Below are 20,575 nucleotides of genomic sequence, written 5' to 3' on the forward strand. Positions count from 1 at the left end.
AGTCTTTAGATTTAAGGGAGAAGATACTTAGAAGATTATTAGTGAGAAAATAAATCATTGACTGAGAAGCCCCAAGCACCAGCAGAACTGAAATAAGATGCGCAGCTCAGGAGAGGTAAACGGAACTCAAAAAGGGCTGAACAAAATGACACTCCTGGCAACTAAAATAGTCCTTCCCAAGTGCCATCCCCAAACAGGTCCCTAAACGTCTATTTATTCATCTCATCCCATGAGCCAATTAACTCTTAAATTTCTCTGCTCCGATCTGTGAAAGAGCATTAAAAGTACTTGCTCTCCACCGCCCAGGCTCGACTGCCCTCCTGGCTTGTCCACTGCACCTCTCTGCGGGACAATGACTGTCATTTGACAGGGCGAAAATACAGGGCTCCGTCCAAAAAGCCCTTCTCCTTTAGGGAAAAGCTTTAACCAATAACGTTCACAAAGAACCTGAAGAGTCACAGAGGGAGAACATTTGGAAAACTCGCGGTATTACTGAAACTATCATTGGGTTTAGTATATAGCATTTAAAAACCAATTCCATCTTTTCTGTTATTTATGAATAAAAACCCAGAAGGTGCCAAGACACAAAAACTTAAGAAAAACTACCCCATGTAAGGTCAAAGGCCACGTAGTGTAGTATTCTAGCTAGGACAGGGGGCAGCAGCAGATGTTTAGGAGGAAAAAGCATAGGAATAAGGCACGCGTAGGAAAAGCCTTCCCATGGTATCCCCTTCAGGCTTCCTCTAACCTCCGTTTTAGGGAGTTTTAGAGCTAAAGGCCATAGCTGGACATCAGCAGGCAGAGGTTAATCCTTCCTCCAAGGATTTGTCTCATCTTTTTGGGGCCATTTATACCCTTGACCTCTCAAACTTCCTGTTGCAATGTTTAGCTACATTTTTGTAAAAAAATACTTCCTATTGTTTAAATATGTTACCTGGTAATTTCAGTGTTTCTTCCCTAATGCCTGCATTCTTGCCCTTTCCTGTGCCACTCCAGATTTCACAGACCTTTATTGTACCACCCTCCAAACCATCTGCGAAGACTTTGCGCACAGCAGAGATGTTTCGTATCTGATTATCCTTGTCATCGGGCCTGTTTTTACAAGCAGTAAGATCCTCTTTTTTGGGACGGGATGACAAGAACGGTACACAGCATGCAAGACACAGACGTACCGTAAGATCATAGAACGGCACGGTTACTTTTTCTGTTTCGTTCGTAATAACTTCTAATACTCAGTTTGCCTTTTTGACTCAGGCTGAACATTTCTCTTACGTTTCCATTGAATTGCAACGATCCCTGGATTTTTTTCCCCTAAGCACATAGCTATTTTGGGGTATGTGCAGTTATGTCTGTTTTCCTTCCATGTGCATTACTGTCATTTAAGTAGCAGGTTTGGTCTCTGTTACTTCCACAGCGTAGTAAAAAGATGCTGGGGAACCACCAAGTGCAACGTGGCCCCAGGCTCGTGAACACCTCCCTTAGCTTATAGCCAAATTTAGGATTAAAGAGAAGGACCTGTAATTATATTTTTGTCAATATAATCTCATTATCAATCTCGTGTATGTAAGTTTAGAAGATGCTCCTAAGGACTCCTCATGCGCAAAAATCGCTTTAAGGTGTTATGTTGTCACCTGTCACTGTGACAGTGGAGCACAACACGTTGCGCTATTAAAATAATCATCCGATTTAAAGCACTGACATCTGCCTACGACCACGAAGCCAGCTTCTAGTATACCAGGATCCCTATGAAACAGAAGCTGTAGTTGTAGTAAGGAGAGGTAAGAGCTTTATTCTAACTTCATCAAGTAAAAACCGGACTGAAGACAGAGTGACGGAGGCTTGCACACCAGCGAGCAGAGCGCAGGCTCTTCAAAGATTCAGCGTGTATTCGCTGGTGATTAGCCTGTACTCACCATTTGTGTGAGCTCTTCTCACTATCTGAACTAAAGCTGGGATAGTATCTTCTTTTTAGTAAGTTAAGGATTACTTTTAAGGAACCCACTTCCTGAATGTCTTTAAAAGACTTGTAGAGAAAAAAAAAAAAGTAAGGTACACGCTGAGGGCAGCTGCTGACCCCAAGCAGAAGGTAAATAAGTCCATCTATTTTTGGCTGTTATTTTAAATTAGCTACTTTCAACTCTTCTTCCCTACCTCTTCCATGAGAATGAAGCGACTCTAGTACACGGACACTCTCTTGCCCTAAGGATCAGGAAGACTGATTTCAATTCAAGTTTCTCCAGATGTTAGTAACTACTGAAACAGCCACCCCTCTGTCTCAAAAAGGGAGTTTACAGTTCCGTGTTTTCAAGGAAGAGACGGGGCTGCCATTGCTGGTGCACCAACGGTAATGACACGTGACAGTTTCTGGCTATGTGGGTTTTCCGAGATCCATTTTGACTTCTGTTTATCAACTCGCATCTGAGGTCGCACCTTTTGTTCACTCCACAGGATGTGATGGACCAATTGATCAGATCTATTTGCATAACCTCCTGGTTTTATGTGTTAGGTAATTTTTGCAGAGGAAGCGCATCCGTAATATATAACTCAAGAACATCAAGTAGAATTAGCAAGAAATTAAAAAACAAGTCCCGTAACCAGAGACTGAAGGGCCCTCAGTATTTAGAGGGATGTGACCACAGTCACGTGTGTGCACTCACACAGTTGGAAGCTTTTCAGCCTCGTTCCTCAAAAACATGAGTTCTCTGGAAGACAAACTAATTCAACGTACAGCCACAACTCCCCAGCAGCGAGGGTGGACAAACTTACAAAGGAAGGCAATGGTCAAAAGCACCTTCAGCCTTTATCCTTAGATCGGCCTCTTTCTAATACACAACACGTAGGAAATGCGTAATAGTCTACGTGCCTGCAGGACTGAAGGTCACTATGGTCTCTTTTACCTTGGAATCTGTAAATTACATGACCTTTTAGAAACCAGAGGGAGTAAAAACCTGTTTCTTCTACTGTCTCCAAGATGCTTTATATGTCTGTGTGCCTTCATCACGATTTCTACAGGCAGGTGTCGTGCCCCAGAACCTTTGGTGGAGAACTTGAGACCAGCAATGAATCCACAGATTTCCCCTTTCTCTCCTCTGTGTATTCCTTTCTAGCACCTTCTGGTTATACACCTTGCTTAAGCTATTCACGGTAGTAACTGCAGGGGCATTTGGGGCCCAACAGTGGCAGTTTGGTCTCCCTTGTCCTCTGCCGATGGCACATGGAGTTTACCCACGTAAGGACTAACGTTTCTCTACGTCAGGTCACCAAGATCAGGTTAGAGGTATGCGAATGAAATATAACGTGTCATTGACAAAAGTCACCTTAATGCTATGAGTGAGTGGAAGATGCCGCAAACCCCAGGTAAAACATAATCCATTTTAACAGAAAACATACAAGTAAGTACTGATATGACCCTAGGAAGGGAGTTCCTCTCCAGCAAGGAACCCAGCACAAAACAAGAAATGAGAAAACCAAATCACTGAACTCTAGACAGGATACACCGTGCAGAGCAACAGTGAAGACTGAATGCCAATTCTCGAATCCTGCAGAGGGGGTAAAGAACACACTGTTCTTTGACCTTTTTTTTTTTTTAATTCTCCATTTTCCTGAAGAGTCTCCCATTCCCCTCTAGTAAACACACCAACCGGTTTCACCCATTCAAGAGCAGTTCTCTTTATAATTATATAGGCTTCTTTCTAACCCTGTGTGTATCCGTAGCCTAAATACCGAAGGCCTAATAGCCGCCTGTGCCTTTACTTCTAAATGTTAACTACCAGAAGTTGGCTCAGCATCTTCCTTCTCTGGCCAGGAGGAGAGCCCTGTCTGTGCTCAAGGTAATTACTGTTTCTTCACAACCAGCCTGTGAGAACTCTTACTGTGGGTCACTCCCATAATAGCAAAGAGTGCAGCTTTCTACGTGTAAGAAGATAAAAGCATTTCGAACGGGCTGATGCCAGAAATCTCTGCACGCTCTTATCTGATGGAAATCACAGCAGCCGCCAGAGTTAGCACATACCTTGGCGCAGCAGTAGATCATCCCGTAATAAGCATATATAATAAACACAGCCAGGCTGGGCATAATGGGGACGAGGAATCATGGGAACCTCCTGGATGAAAAAAGAAAAAGGGAAGGAAATCCTGAGACGCCCACCATCATCAGTGCAAAAATGGGGCTGAAATCCTTTTGGAAATACGCAGAAGTGGATAGAGAAGAAGAACTGGCACTTAATGTGATTAAATCTAAACCAAGGAAGCTACAGGATAAAGTGAGAATCTCACACTGGTCTTGCCAACCTCAACAAATATAAACGCAAGAGCTGCTTTAGTTTATAACTGTAGTAATAAAGAGTAATAAAGAGGAGACTTTTTTTTTTTTTACCCTATTCACGGATCGAGGTTCACACTGCTCACACAGGTAGTGTTCAACATCCGAATTCACACCCATACAGTCACAGTGCTGCCAGACCTAGGGAACAAAACCACCCCAGTTAGAAATTCCTGTGACAGGTTTTATTTAAGAAATTGCATTTTCTCAAAAAATGCTAAGGAAAGTGAGAAAACAAGCTTCCCATTTGAACTATTTCACATTATGTCAGAAGACAGACAAGATCCCCATGCAACTGTTAGTGTAAAAGCCCAGAATTGTTCAAATTAATTTGCCTGAAGACAGCAGTTGCTGGCAGTTTCAGAAATGCAAGCTGCATTTCCTCTGTGAAAACAGAACCTCTCGATTCCTTTAGAGAGGAAATGAAAGCCTGAAGAGGTAACAAATGCTACGAGCTACGTGGAAACTCCTGGTAAAAGTTCAACTGGTTATAAAGGATGGAAAAAGAGCACCAGGCTCCGTTGCGTGTTCCCCCTGCCTCACCATGCACTTTTCACACTGGATCATGAGTCCTTCATCTTTGTAAAGGCCACAAATGCAACGGATCACATCCTCGTCCTTCTCATGACCATTTTCTTTTTCACAGACCGATGTCTCGCTGCTGTCAGCTTCACTTGCTGTTTCTCCCACAATTTCATCAATTTGGGCAGATGCCTCATGGCGAGCGTTATAATATGCTTTCCGTAGCCGGCATACATCACGCCCAGTTGGAGATTTTCTGCCATAATATTTCTGAATAAAAACAAAACAAAGAAACAAAAATATTTTTCTCCCCAGGTTCCACGCTTTTGGTGCATTCCCCCTGTCTGCATTCCCCCTTAAAGGTGTCTTCACTAAAGCTGCAGCCACACGTGTGGAATACACCTGCCCACCTGCTTCCTTCTGAACAGCACGTCCACGTATCTCACGTACGACACTGAAGAACAAGATACCTCTTCCAAAAGACACTGGAACTGCTTTAGGTTAGCTATTCACGCGTGTTCTTGACTGACTAAAGGCAGCCACAGAGCCCTAGGAGTGAGCTGAAGCACATGAATTGCTATCAAGGTCCGTTCATCAGAAACAGATCATCACAAGTTCTCTTTCTCTAAAATATTTTTCTTCTTTTATTGCTGTAAGTCAAGAGCATTAAATGAGGGTGTAACCCCACTGTCTATGCGATAGCTTTAAGGCCAGAAAGAGCCTCACCTCTGCGTTCCGGAAGACCTTCAGCATGTCCCCATCAAAAGCTTCCACAGTTTTATAATAGCCAGTCAAGATCTGTTTCTCAATTGTGGCAAGGTCCAATGGGTCAGAGATCTTCTCATAATAGTCTGCATTTCTAAAATGGGAAGGTATGCGCAACGTCATTTTCACTAGCAATTCAAAGCTGTGCAAATCCATTATAGAAAAATATGGGTTGCTCTGAGAAGCAAGTACTTACTTTTTCTTTGGGGGCAGGTTCAGGAGAGGAGCTGCCAGAGCCTGCCTGGAGGAATCTGTAACAGGAACACACAGTTTACCAACATTTACTTGAGAAAAACTTAAAAAGACAAGTAACTAACATATAATCTCGGTTAAAAAAAGGCTCTTCTACTATCTGAGGCACAGGGAATTGAAATGCTGTTGTATTTCTAGAAGTTGGTTGCTGTAATCGGACGACACGTATCAAAACAGAGGAGAGCTTCCTTGCAAGTCTGTCAATTGTACCAGTGTGATGAACTACTGAAGAATCAATTTAAAAGGATAGCAACAACTGCAGGCTCTGATGGCAAAGGAAGGGGTTGAGGATAAAGCAAAGCGATTATACTGGTAGCAGGAAAACAAAAAAAAGAAAAAAAAATAAAAGGAAGGTTATTTAACATCCTGAAATAAACTCCTTTTTTTCTAGTATTTTCTAGTCAGAGTCCATTGTTCCAGAGGCTGAAAAAGTCTCCATGGAGACTTTTTTAGGAGTGTCACCTTCACCTTTATAGGATATGATACTATCACATATTTCCTTGAAGATTTGTGCTAGGCGGGCAGCACGAGCCACTTCAATATTCTCTTCAGCTGCTGCCAAGCGTCGTGTTCTCACAGAGCGGGAGGTCTGAAGGGCTGAAAACTGGGTCATGAAGACATCTGAAAGAGGGCAAAAAAGAATTATCTCTAAACAAAAAATTAAAGATCAAATTGCAGCATCTTTTTCGATCCATCAACTCCATCGCCAATCATTAAAATGAACATGTTTTCTAAGCTACTGTAACAGCAAAAGGCTTCAGTTTCGTATTCCCCCGCTGGCTCTCACTGCCTAGAGCTCACCTAAGTGGTTAGGCTGGTTATTAAAGCATTTGATGTTGCTGGAGCAAATAAAGCATGTCATTGAATTCACCCAAAACACTCGCTTCCCGACTTCTCCTGTACCTGAGAGTGGGGACCAAACCCTGCATGGCTGTGAAGACTACAGTCCTACAAATAGAGTGCTATTTTTGGAGCAGGATTAATACCTTTTTTCTGATAGTCATTCTGTACCATTCACATAACTGACCGCATGCCAACAAGCTTTGTTCTCTGAAGGCCTGAAATCCATCGAATTATGGGGATAAATGACAATTTTCAAAGTCAGTGCAACTGTTTCTGGGTTAGGGATACAGAAAGCAGAAAGCAGCCCTTCTCTGTAGGGGTCCAACCACGGAAAATGTTAAATCCTCCTCCTCTGCTAAGCCACTCTTGATGAAACGTGAGACAGGACAACTTCTACCAGGACTTGAGACATCGGGGCTGCTGGAGGAACACGGGTGAATCTAGCAACCGGACAAATGGTTTATACAGTACAAAGTTCTCGTTCTTAGGAAAACAGCATGAAATGTTTCAGAGGAAACTACAGAATCTCATAATGCAAAAAATACACTGAAATAGTGAAAGGGCTTCTGTCTGACTCTGCTGCGTAAGGGGCACACGCACACAGACACTTATATAGGTATTTCATCTGTACAGCATTCCCCGGGTGTATTACAAAAGGTACGCGGATCTTGTAGTAACTCTACAACTGATTTATACACACAGTGAGCTTAAAAGCTTCATGGGCACGTCATGTAGGTGCTCCATGGAGCAACCTGGAGAACCTGTGTTGGCCTCACCAGATTTGATGTTGCCGTCATCCCGACAGATCCCGTTCCAGCGGGTGTACAGCGATGTGGTGTGGATATTATCGCTGACTTGCTTCACTTCCTCTTGCTTTTGTCGAATCTTTTCCCAGTTTCGTACCAAAAATACATGGTGTTTTAGCACAAAATTCCTACAGAAATTAGAAAAACTTTCAAGAATCACCTTCTTACTGTAAAATTAGTTCCTTGATATGGGGAAAAAGACAGATACTTAGAGGTACTCTTCTGTACCTCTCTCCTCAGTGGAGAGGAATCCCATCCTAACTGGTTAAAGAAATAAGAACTGCTCACTCAGACATTTCATGATGTCCTATCTTACAGAAAAATATAGTTTTAACATTTGCACAACACTTCATTTCTGAGGAAAATCCCACCGAAATCATTCCTTACCTTTCTCTGTTAGACATGGGTTTCATCTGCAGCTGTGGTGTCAGCCGTGTGGGTGCATTCACACTTTCACTGGGTTCCTCCGGCATGTGGCCCCTCTGGAAAAGAGATCATTCTGATAGACAGGAAAAACTGTGCCAAGAGCTCAGCAAAGCCGTAAAAGTAGTTCCCAAGAGAGAACCTTTAGTATTTCTCTGTAGCATTTCTCTGAAGTTTAAAATATACAAATACAGTTTTTTGGTCTGATGGCACAAACTGATCGCCTATTAACCTTTATCCATGAAAAAAGCTGTCTTCACTACTTACTCTCTTCTTTAGTTTGTGCTTTGACTTCCTTTTCTCTTTCGACCGCCCAGGCCTTCTGTGGGTGCTCACAGGCTGGTTGCTTTTGCTTGAAAGTCCATTCATTCGCTGACTTTTACCCCCAATTATTCCTCTGCATTTGTCAAAACCACATTTGCAGAGTTGCTTTAGAAAAGGTAAGGTGAAAAAAAAAAAAGATAAATTATTTTAAATAAAACCCAAAATATTGAAATTATCTCTAAATTATCTCTCAATATTATAAACAACCTGTTCTGTCAAATACAACACAACAGGTTTTGATAATTGACCTTCAACTGTACAGAACTGTTTGCCCTTGGTGCGTCTTTTCGAGGTCTTGCACTGTGATCCCTACCTGTTTTTCAACGTTAAATGAATGAAAATTGTAGTCGTAAGTCAATTCAGTACCAGCAGGCATGTCTTTAAGCGCATACAATCCAATTCGGTAAACACCATTAACAGACCTGCGGGGAAAGTACAATAAAATATTCCCAATCATTAAAAAGAAACTTGTCTTTGTCCACTTAGTGGAAGTGTTCGCGACAGGAGGAAACACTTCTGCTGTGCCCTGCGTTGTGCTTGTTCTTCTCTGTTACCATTCTCTTGTTTATCTCTTACAATAAACTTTGAAAGCCAATAAAGGGAATACTGCATTTACAACGAGTAGGAAGTTGTGCTTCAAATAGAGAAGCTACAAACTGTACTGGCTCTCACAGCAGATCTACCGATCAACCGCCAAGACTGCGGCCCTCAGCCTAAATCAAAGCTCACACTGAACACCACACCTCTTTTCACAGAAGGTACTAAAATTAACTGCCTCTCCAATTCTTTTACTTGTTCTTTGTGTTGGATTTTAAAATTTAAAACGTGATTACTGTTGCTGAAGTCCACTAGAGTTATCTGAGAATTCCAAGCTACTCTGCTGCCACCACAGCCGATTCCTCTTACCACCACCTGCTATTTCACTGTAAGTTATTCACTACAGACCGTTCAGAAGTACTTCCTACTAGTCTGGCACTGGATTTTTTCTGATACCATAGAACAGGTATGACACAGGGTGTGCCAAAATCAGACTACTTCCCTCTTTGCCTGCTTTAAAAAAATATTTGAATTGCCAGAAGGAAATAATATATACACGTAGATTATTTTACGGCATTACCCAGCCTTCAAAATTTCTAGCAGGTTAACAGTATGACAAACAACAGCGTTGGATTTGCCTTGCCAGAGAACTTGGATCCCGTCTCCAAAACGTCCAACACTTGAAAACATTACGTTACGCCTCTTGTGCAATGCAAGCATGACAGTAAATATTATTTACACTGTTCAGCTCGATTCCCCTCCCTAATTTTAGGTCAGATTCTCTCAGATGATCTGGTTATCTATATCTTAGTCACTGCCATATCAGTCTTCCAGTAAATAGAATATGGTTTTCTTACCATTTCTGCATCTCACAGTTAGGATTACAGCTGTGGTTGATAAAACGAGCCTCATTGCCCATACGATAACTATCTATCACCATTCCACTGTCTAAATTCAGGCAGTAATGATCACTGTGATTATGGTACTGTTCAATCATCCGGTTCCTAGGAAGCAACACAGGAAAGTTATTTGTCATTCTGCTTGTTGCTGCAAAGCCAACAGGGAGTAACATAGTAATAGCGCGTTCAAGAATTCTGAGAGAGAGTTTTGAAGAAAAAGCAATTATAATCTTTTATATTTTATAGAACCGTACACCTACAGATGGAGGAAAACCATTATTATACCTATTTTTATAAGTCAAGGCCATTGACAGAGCTTGGATTAGAATTTAGAAATTTGCTCTTCTGGAATGCTCCCTTTTGGGTTCTGCAGATTATTTGTATACATTTCATGTTGGTAACCTGTGTACGGAAGAGAAAATGCAAGTATACATTCTTTGGTGTGTATATGTACGCATGTGTACAACAATCAGCTCCTCCCTTTCATCATCTGGGACCGGACACAATCTCTGCAATGACGTCCATGGATTACAGCTACCTCTCGTTAGCAAGGGAGCACCAGTACCGAGTCGGCTGTGTTCGCAGTTGTCTCTGAACGACAAGATTGCGCTTGTTTTCTGATGGAGCTCGGAGAGCGGCAAGTATGTCCCTCCAACCTCAGTGGCCCTAGGGTGCTATGATGTTAACAAGAAAGCAATTTCTTTCTTTCGTTGGTTATTAATGCTCCCACTGGGTCTTTTTTCTTTATACCTATCTGCAAAAGCCCGCTTCCCTTCTTGTCCCTCAGTTCTACCTTGCAGAGTTCAAATCCTGCACAGGGCTCGTAATTTCGTCAAATTCACGTTCACTTGTGGCATCGGGCATTTACAGAGCAGATGTGGCAGATGATGCATTCCAAACACTAATCGTTCCTCTCTATTTTACTGAGAAAAACTCGGTTGATCAAAAAAGGTGAATTCTAAGCCTTCCTTCTGGTGGCTGTGACCAGAAAAGCATTTTTTCCCCCCCTTACTTCCCCCTTTGTTTCTGTCTAAGGATTTCCCAGCAATGAGAACAGATGCTATTTATTGAGCCTTCCATGCCAAAGCAGCAAATAAATATTTCTACCTGAATTCTTGCTCACTAACAACTTCTCCCAGATATTCAATGATAAACTGTCCTGCTTTCAGGGGTTCTTTGGTACGAATACCCCATCCTTTCTCCTCAGCCCGGAACCTTTCCAGGCACTGCACCCATTCATGCCTCTGTATCCGCTGATTACAACACTGTTCACCACAAGGGCAGGTGTTGGGTGAACACTCAGCAAAGATCATCCTAAAATAAAAAACAAAGAAGTTAAAGGAAGGAGAAGAGCATACCTTCAGATCTATCATACAAGAAAAAAAAAATAAAATTCCTCTGTTAAACAAAAGTTATTAAAGAACTAAAATGCTTCTTGTTTGCAAGGTATAATTCACACCAAGATTCCCAGCCTGGTTCTCGCTGCTACTGAAAGAGCAGAAAGGAGCTTTTCATGGGGTCTTCCTCTGAAGTAAGAGGCAGTGGAGCATACATGCAGCAGAAAGCTCCCCTGGACACTCTGTAACAACACTTTTATTACTGGGGTTGCACCCATCACAGCTCTTTTCTTAAGATACTAGTAGCTGATGTGAAATAATACATCTATTGAAATTCTCTTATCGGAACCAGTCAACTCGAGGGTTGGACTAGATGACCTTTAACGGCCCCTTCCAACCCAAACCACTCTATGATTCTATGATTCCAACCCATTTCTAACCTGTTAAGACAGTCCTCCACGCAGCCCTTTCCGTTGTCATCATCTGGTTTCTTACAATTGCAGGTAGTGGCCTCATAGCCAGAGAGGGGCTTGACATCCACATAGACATCTGGAGAAAAAAAAAAACAACAAAAAAACAAACCCAAACAGGGAAAAGAATTCTTTCCAGGTGAAAAAGTAGAACTATTTATCTATAATATTTTCATTCCAATTACATAAAGCAAAAAAAGAGGGTGGCAGTGTCTTCGGTAGGATGAAGAGCACGGCAGAAAGGAGGGGTGTCATGGTGAAAATTCCACAGTTCACACATTTCAGTAATAAGATTTTACTTACTAGAACGGATTTTTTTATAAAGTGGGACATCTGGCTTTTTATACAGCTAAAAGGAAGAGAAACAAGATGTTAATACATTGCATAAGCGCATCTGTTATTCAAAAGAATCAGGGAAATGATGTTCTGTGCATACGTAACAGTTTTGTAAACATTACTAGAAAATCCGTCTGCATTTTCTTCTTTAGGCTCCAGCTACGTTACCAAATAGGTCAAGAAAAAGGATCTGAATAAGCAGAACTTTGGCTCAATGAGATAAGCGAGCAGTTTTTCTAACATATTGTTTATTCTTTCCATACTATCCGTACAGAGCAATATGGATAACAGGTATCACGAGGACAGACTATCTGGAACAATGCTGTCCTTTCAATACCGAAGAGTAATTATTTAAATCTACTTTGGAGAAAGCAACTTTGGTGGAATTACCACGTGCCAACCCTTAAAAAAGCGAAAAAGAAATTTAAGGTGCTTATCAAAACGGTTGGACTCAATGACCTTAAGGGTCTTTTCCAACCTAAATGATTCTGTGAAAACGGTGACCACAGGTAGGAGCCAAGAGAAACGCAGATTCGTCTCCTAATTAGAGAGACTTCCTCTGCCAATGGAGATGACTGGAGGGAACAGGGATGCACAGATCACATTTCATAATTTCGTATACATTCGATCCTTTCAAACAAGCTTTAAGGAAAGCTTTAATTTCCAATTATTACATATTTCGCCCACATTTACTGTGCTATTAGCCCTCCCTCAGTAACGTACGTGGCAATAGGCACCGACCAACCCACCCAACCCCCCTACAAACAGAAGTACTCTGCGAGGGCTTTCACTATTCTAGGTAGGTATGGAAAATGGTGAGGAAACAGACCGTATATATTTATTAGTTATGCAACATTGAATAGGTAAGATAAGCAGATGTAAGTAATCTTCAATACACGGCTAGAAACTGTCCCTGGCTGAAATGTCCACGATCGCTGCTTTAAGACCAGATTTTGGTGGTGTTTCACAGAGTAGTGGGAGCCACAACCACCCGGGATTTGTCTTGCTCATGTACATGCTGAAGTTACATGTTTGGGAGCGCTTTCTTGCTGTAGAGCTGGGGACAGATTTACCCTCCAGCCTTCAGTCCTCTGCTAAATCACTTGGTGGAAACTTCTCAGGGAAAAAAATATTCCTATTTTTAGGTTTGCACATATTTAAAGCTCTTTAAAGAGAATGAGACTGTTAGGCAGTTTCTCTTTTTTCCTCAGTATGAAAATTTCAGCTTGCAAGTGAAAAATAAATTCCACTCTGCTGGGACTGATCCAAGAAAAATAAGGCCTGAAATTTCTCGCTGCTGTTGGCAGAACATCTGAATTCTCCCGAGGCGTCTGAAAGGAGATGAGGGCAGGACGCCGGCTCGCTACCAGAATAAAAGTCTGCAGCAAAATCAAGGACTTTCTTCAGCAGAAACCCGCAGGATTGCTATTTTGCAAGAGACGGAATAATGGAAACTCTTCACATTAAATACACAGGCAAATCCCTTTCTTCCTCATACAGTGGCAGCAACAAGAATATTCATAAATATACAGGATATATAAACAAAGCTTTCACATAAGAGTCCTCCTATTTTCTTTCTAAGACTCCTGATCATAATCTTGGCAAGCCAGTAACTTTTTATCTTGTACCTGATTGTGTTTCCACTGCCAGAGGATGTCGTAAGGCAGCTGGAAGTCAATTCTCTTTTGTCTGAGATACTTTCCTGAAACAAAAAGGTTTGTAAGTCGCACACGCTCACATTCACAAATCCCCAGGAGAAAAAGAGCCGCTCCCAGGCACCCTGCCAAATTCTGCGAGGGCCTCTCGACGTCGGAAAGGCAGAAGAGCAGAATCCTCCCAGAACATTTTGTTTGTTAGTGGCAGGCACAGGGAAGAGCCCTCCACGACGCCGTATTTTGTGCTCTGCTCTGCCGTCGTAGCCAAGGTTTAAACCTTTGTCACCAGCGAGGGACGCTGCCGGCTTGGACGGGAGCTGCTGGGTGAGGAAGGCGGCAGAGGGGAGCTGCCTCCGGCCTCGGTGACGGAACCTTACAGACACCATCGAACTCCAGCAGCCCCAGGCAAACCCTGAGGAGCGGCAGCAGGACCTGCAGGCGCTGGCCCAGGAGGGGTGATCGAACGCCAGCTACCGAAGGGACAGCAGCAAATAACCGACAAAACTGAGCACAACTCTGCGCCTTACAGTAAACGCTTCGGTGTCGGCACTCTCTTCTGAGCTTTTCTGTGCACACCTGAATACAATGATTTAGTGCAGAGAACAAAATCTGCACGCACCACTCATGCAAGGTGGGAAATCGCATTTTGAAAATAGTATCCAAGGCGGTTCCTACGACCTTTACCAAAAGAGACTTAAGAACGAATTCAGACTTGGCAAACACATTCACAGATGTTTCAGAAGGACTTCGAGATGATCTGTATCTTCAGCAATAACTGAAACTCATTTTAGACAGAAATTACTACTGTCATTGCAGATTTCGTCTCTATTCTGAAATTTACTGTCACACCTAACCTCTTCCCAAAAGAGGGAAACTAACCCATTACATACTTGGTTAATACAAGACTGAAGCCCGACACAAGCGCTAGGCTAGTTTTAGCCAAGATTAACATGTTCTTCTATCATTTTGTTGGAATAGCATGTCACCAAATTGCAGCAAGAAAAGTGACTAAGGATGGGGTTTCAGTCCCGTATCTGACTTTCCCGGCTTTTCTAAATCTTAGCAAGTGCCTTTATGCTCCTCCAGCAATAGTCTGTGGTTTCATGTAAATTAACATGCATACCCTCACCACTGGAAAATAAAAATTGTAATGTTTTCCTTACAATTTACTCCAAAATTACTTTTTATTTTCAATGCTTTATTCATCCATAGCAGGTTCCAGGAAAGAGCTAAATCTGCCAGGAATTTGCTTTCACTTCTATGACCTCAATGGGTGAAACAAAAGGCTCTTTCAGGTGCCCTGGCAGCGAGCCTGGGGCGCATGGACGGTCCCCGGCCCTCGTCAGGCGGGCACTCGTGCAGTCATCCAGCAGAGTCCTAAACCTCTGCGGTCAAACCGCTCTCAGCTGCCCGATACAGAATAATCGAAGCAGCTTCTCCTGCAGTGCAGGAGCTCGTTCCTGTCTGCCAGCACAAACCAACGTGGGGTCGGGGCCTCGCAAAAAGCGAACAGGACGGTGGCACTGCAAACTGAGCCCGAGCATCCCAGCAGATGGTTCGGTCACACAACAATTGGGTTACGTGACCCAATTCAAAAAGGAATTAAGAAAGGTCACGTTTTTGAGAATTTAAATTAACACCTTCAGTTCTGAAACCTGTGTTGCAGTTACGGGTTCACACAGGTCCGTCAAACTCTTCTCCTGCTGCGATCTCTCCGTGAAAGTCAAAGTTGTGTACAGAGCAAAAAAATTCAGTTAAGCAAGACGAACCAATGAAACGTTTGTGTTTGATGGGACAAATATTCCTACAGAACAGTGTGGAACTTCCCAAACTCTGTTTGCATGACAGTACTTGAAGTTAGAAAGCACAGCATTTTAAAAACTGAAACAATTACCTGAAAAATAATCAATCTTGCTTTGTCCTGGGAAATGACATGAGCTGCAAAGACGTAAGTCTGGGAGTTCATGACCATCCCCCCCAGTCAACCCAGTCCCGTGGACTGGACTCGTGAACAGCATCCTGGACCTCCCCGAGTTGCCGGCGGTGGGCTAGCCTTAGGTTACGGCAAAGAGAAGCCCTAGACCTCACTTCTATTCCACCTGAGACCTCTCAACAGGGATGAAATAAAAACTTGCATAATGGCTACGTTTTTCATTCTTCCTCACTTTTACCCAGGTGTAAAGACAGACACTGTGAAGTGCACGGGGATGTGGGGGAATTTATTATTGCATGCTTAGTTTTTTGAGATTTAACAAGTGGTCACAATTGGCTATTTTACTGTAATATTAGTTTGAAAAGGAGACTACAGTACTGCATTTTAGCAAAAGTATTATGGCAACTAAAGCAGGTTTTAAACTAGACTGCTATTTTCTTATGGTAAACAAAAAATGAGAACAAAGTTCATGTAGCCAAAAAAGAAAAAGCCTTTTTTGAGTCAAACTTTTGCACTGAAGAAGACAGCCAGATGAGCATGACCTTTGGCAAAGTTCCTATGCTGAAAAGACACGCGTAACCTCGCAAGGTGGTAAAATAAAAAAAGAAAAAAGGGAGAGGCAGAAAGACCGCAAAGTCCAGAGTACTTTCACGTCACCTAAGTGCCAAATTTGTTTCCCAACAACGGAAACACACGAGAAGTACCCACCAACATGGATAGGGGCTGGAAACAATCCATGCTCATGCTCTCCGGGAGTGTACTCCAGCTTTTCTTTCTTTAGTTGGATGAGGCGGCTCTTCGGACTGTGGATGACAATGACAAAAAAAAAAAAAAAAAATCAGAATGAGGAACACCTGTCATTTGCAAAAAACACAGAGCATCAGGCAAGAGAATAATAATAGAAATGGCCAAAAAAAATTCATTCCCAGGTCGCTTGCCAAATACACTCATCACATCCATTTTGTCCTGGTTTGAGGTAAAACAGAACTAATTTCAGTAATTTTATGACATGTTTCAAAGCTCATGATTTGATTTTTCTCCATAACTATTATTCAGGCAACACCCAATGGAACACCATCAACTTTAAATGCCTAGTATGTGACAGATAAGAAATAGCTAAAATTACAAAAGTAAGAGAAGATCAACAGATCATATCTGATGTTTCTTGCTTAGGTATGTGACACGTCATACATGTAGTGTGGCTGCTTTCCGAATCTGCTGAGAGCAAACGTTCCCGTGCTGCTCCTTCAGAAGACTGTTCATCAAGAAAAGCAGGAAAAGCACAGAAATCAGAGTTAAAAAAGCAACGAGACACCCCCCTTTACAGAAGGAAAAAAAAGGAGTATGAAATAAGAACGGCTGTACGGGTCAGGCAGATGTCGAAGCACCGAGCTCAGTAAGCTATCCTTTATAAACATCTCCCTTTGGCTACTGACAAACTACGGACAGAAAAAACCGACGTGGTTATATTTAGTCCTGCAGCCCTGCAACACTCAGGAGAGACTTCTAAATGTTAAATATACCAAAGGTTAAAATGGTATTGAAGCCTATTAAAGTTTGCTGAAGTTTTTTAAGGGATGTATTTTGATAACTGGACATACAACTGAAAGCTGACTCAATAAAAGATGTGGTATTATTACTTAACTAGTGAATGGCAAATGCAAGTTAAAAACAAATTTTGAGATACAGACATCCATACCTAAAAATAATTACTGAAGGTCAGAAAGAGAACTGATGGATGGCAAATAATTTGTGGTTCATATACTCTTCTGACCCTTTCTGGATTTCTGGTACTTATTCCACAAGTCTAACAAGTTACTAAATTTTAGATAGAGAAATAAAAGCTATGGCATACTGCTGAAACGATGCTCGACACGCTCTTCTTTAAACAGCTCTCCTTTTAATAGCGTTGTACGGCAAGGTTCTAGTTTTATGATACACTTGCATTTAACTTAATGTGTACATGTGGATACACAGCTATCCTAACCAAAAAGCAGTAACATTCTCTCAAGCAACAGTTTATGGTTTTTAAATATTATGACCCTCTTTTTTTTTTTTTTTTTTTTTTACTGATGGCAGGAATTAATTTCATTTGCTTTGGGAAATAGGCAGGTCCTTTGCTCACCAGGCAAAAATGATACTCTAGAGAGGATTAAAACAAACAAACACCAAACCCCCCCAAAACCCAACCAAACCACCCCCACAACTCACGCCTTCTCTCCTTCCATGTTGTGCCGCACTGAATCACTAAGACTTGCAAAGAAAGGCCATAAAGTAACTGCTTACAAGAGCTGGAAAGCGAGTTCTTATCAAGAGGAAATAGAAAGGTGTTTTGAAAAGACAAAGTGTGAACCTCTGTTTCCAAGAGGTAAGGAAATCCTTAAACCAAAGGCAGAGAAAAAAGGAAAAACGTTCAACAGAAAGGTGACTTAATTCAAGCCAAACGTGCACCCTTTAACATCCACATATTCAGTGTAAAGAAAGCCAAGGGAAAAATAAATTATGGTAAACAAACTGCAAGGAGGAAACCCGTGTGGAAAGGAAATGCAGAAGACAATTATATAAAAACACAAAATATAACACAAGTTTCTTCGGGCACTGCAGACACACCCATCTCAGACCTAGTCACCAAGAACAGTGGGGAAAGAGCCTCCTCTGTTCTCCTTCCAAACACAAGGATGAAGGATTGTTAGAGGCACGTAAAAACTGTTATGACAAATCAGTAAGTTGAACAAAGGCCATCAATACTTTAGGGACTTCAGAGGGAACAGCTGAGATGTCAAAATAAAGCATCATTATTCATCAAAAAAGGGAATATACTAAAATAATCAAGTATAAACAATACACCCAGTTTTATAAACGTAAATACCATGCAAAAAAAGCCTCATGAATTAAAAAAGGCCTCTCTATCAAGTAAAGGTCTGTACTAACAGCCCCACATATTCCCACTAGGAAGAGGATGAGCTATTTTAGGTTGGGGTTTCTGGGCAGGCAATAAAGGTTCTGGCTTTGTGTTTAGCTGCTCCCTTTACGAGAAGCCCTCTCCCTCTGGCTTTGCTGAGGCGTGCTGATCGTCTTGGAGAAGCTCAAAATCGACATCGGGGCCCCAAGTGCCACTAACACACCTTTATGACCCCGACCAGCCTCATGGGGGACTTCCACCCACACCCTGCGCCCGTGGCCCCACAGATCTGTTCCCGTCCAGCCCGGGGCATTCTGCCCCTGCCCAGACCACCTCCCGGCACAGCGATCTCCAGCTCAGCCACAGGGAGATCCATGGGAGCTGTGGATCTGAGGGCTTCCTGGCTTCACCCTGGACCTGCCTGGCAATCCTGGGCTGCGTCTGACCCTTGGTACCCTCACCAGACCTGATCCTGACCTGCAGACTGACTTTCCCACTTAACCTGCGCCTGCCTCGTCACCACAGACTCGTCTGGCCATCCGGACTCTTGGCTGACACTGCGTACCATTGCCCGGTCTGTCCGACTCGCCTCACCCAGGGCTGTGGGAATGACAGCAGGCTTCTCAGCAAAGGAAGAACATGGAGCTGTCGGAGTGGGGCCGGAGGAGGCCCCGGAGATGCTGGGAGGGCTGGAGCCCCTCTGCTGGGAGGACAGGCTGAGAGAGCTGGGGGGGTCAGCCTGGAGAAGAGAAGGCTCCGCGGAGACCTTGGAGCCCCTTCCAGTCCCTCAAGGGGCTCTGGGAAAGCTGGGGAGGGACTCTGGAGCAGGGAGGGGAGCCACGGGACGAGGGGGAACAGTTTTACACTGAAAGAGGGGAGATTGAGATGAGATGAGATGTGGGGAAAGAATTCTTGGCTGTGAGGGTGGTGAGCCCCTGGCCCAGGTTGCCCAGAGAAGCTGTGGCTGCCCCATCCCTGGAGGGGTTCAAGGCCAGGCTGGACGGGGCTTGGAGCCACCTGGGCTGGTGGGAGGTGTCCCTGCCCAGGGCAGGGGCTGGCACTGGGTGGTCTTTAAGGTCCCTTCCCAACCAAACCATTCTATGAGTCTACAATTCCATTGCTACTGCTCTGATCCCACTGTGCTCATGTCATTTCTCTAACTAAGCTCAAACACTCACTAACCAGACACACCTCGCTACAGACGGGACAGGTCACAGGAATTCCCAGGACCAAACCTCCTCACATCCTCCTAGGATCAGCCGATCGCGCTGCTATGGAGGATAGGTACCTGCTCCTTTTCATACCATGCTCTGTAAGACATTTCCCTCAATAAGCAGATGGAACAACTGTTGCACTGTTGCAGCTGGAAAGCAAAAGATCTCTCTAGAAAGCCAGGATCACTCCCCCTTTCAAGCAAGCCTGTTCAAAGAGGGTGAGACCTCACCAATAACCACAGAGGAACGAGACCTAACCTTTTGAGTACTTAGCATACTTTCAGCAGTAAGCTGGAAGAGCACGTTTCTGATTGCTTGGCAGAGTGAAACACAAGCCTGGCTAGATATGAAAGGCTTCCCTCTCTATAATGCACTGCCTAAAGTTGTTTGGTTCAGTTTCTGTGGGGACAAATCTAAACCACCCATTTTGTAAATGGTCCACTTACCAACAAGAGACTAAACTGGCCTCTCTTTGCAAGCTCCCGACAACAGGGCAATGGCAAAGTGATTTTTTTGCTGAAGATGAGACCATTTTGTACTGCTCTGCAAAGGCGGGGGTCAGGCTCAGTCTCAGAATGTCAGCCTAAAGTCTCAGGCAAATTAAGAAGGGAGCAAAGACCAGGACCACAGTCTGCTCTCCTGTACCGCCTTTTCTCTCCTTCCCTCCTTTTTGATACTGCGTTCCATTTCTGTTCCCCCTCTCCAGCTTCTAGTGTCTTCTCTCTACACTCTTACCACACTGGCTGGGATTAGTTCCCTGTGGAATGCACGGTTTCATTTTGGAGGAGCAGAGCCCAATTTTCTCTCTCAGGCCGGAGTCTGACAAACGTTTTGAGTCAGTATAAGCTGGCTTTGCTGCTCCCCACCTTCTGCTGTTGGTGTGACCACAAGGTTACCTGCACCAGGCAACCTACAGTGGAAGGTCGGATTTCATCTGAATCACCATCCCGGCCTGGTCCGGTTGCCCTGGTCTTCGTGACGGGACAAAGGAAGGGACGGCACAGGAACAGGAATAAACCACAAAGGTGAGGAGAAA

General features: G+C 43.3%; 1 protein-coding gene across 7 annotated transcripts in view; it reads right to left on the reverse strand.

Annotated features, from left to right (window-relative positions):
• Positions 1 to 20,575, reverse strand: part of ASH1L (ASH1 like histone lysine methyltransferase) — a 64,602-nt gene that overhangs the window by 7,447 nt on the left and 36,580 nt on the right. For 6 of the 7 annotated variants that reach the window (XM_054182950.1, XM_054182957.1, XM_054182956.1 and 3 more), the window contains 16 exons: positions 16,132 to 16,226; positions 13,464 to 13,537; positions 11,803 to 11,848; positions 11,470 to 11,578; positions 10,800 to 11,006; positions 9,651 to 9,797; positions 8,570 to 8,678; positions 8,200 to 8,361; positions 7,897 to 7,991; positions 7,480 to 7,637; positions 6,329 to 6,481; positions 5,805 to 5,859; positions 5,570 to 5,702; positions 4,865 to 5,113; positions 4,376 to 4,462; positions 4,013 to 4,103 (listed from right to left, as the gene is read on the reverse strand). In XM_054182950.1, coding sequence (XP_054038925.1) covers positions 4,013 to 4,103; positions 4,376 to 4,462; positions 4,865 to 5,113; positions 5,570 to 5,702; positions 5,805 to 5,859; positions 6,329 to 6,481; positions 7,480 to 7,637; positions 7,897 to 7,991; positions 8,200 to 8,361; positions 8,570 to 8,678; positions 9,651 to 9,797; positions 10,800 to 11,006; positions 11,470 to 11,578; positions 11,803 to 11,848; positions 13,464 to 13,537; positions 16,132 to 16,226 — 1,970 coding nt within the window. The remainder of the gene's footprint in view (positions 1 to 4,012; positions 4,104 to 4,375; positions 4,463 to 4,864; positions 5,114 to 5,569; positions 5,703 to 5,804; positions 5,860 to 6,328; positions 6,482 to 7,479; positions 7,638 to 7,896; positions 7,992 to 8,199; positions 8,362 to 8,569; positions 8,679 to 9,650; positions 9,798 to 10,799; positions 11,007 to 11,469; positions 11,579 to 11,802; positions 11,849 to 13,463; positions 13,538 to 16,131; positions 16,227 to 20,575) is intronic. The other variant, XM_054182951.1, reaches the window with a different exon arrangement.

This window comes from Rissa tridactyla, chromosome 23 (assembly GCF_028500815.1).
Source record: "Rissa tridactyla isolate bRisTri1 chromosome 23, bRisTri1.patW.cur.20221130, whole genome shotgun sequence".
Taxonomy (NCBI): Eukaryota; Metazoa; Chordata; class Aves; order Charadriiformes; family Laridae; genus Rissa; species Rissa tridactyla.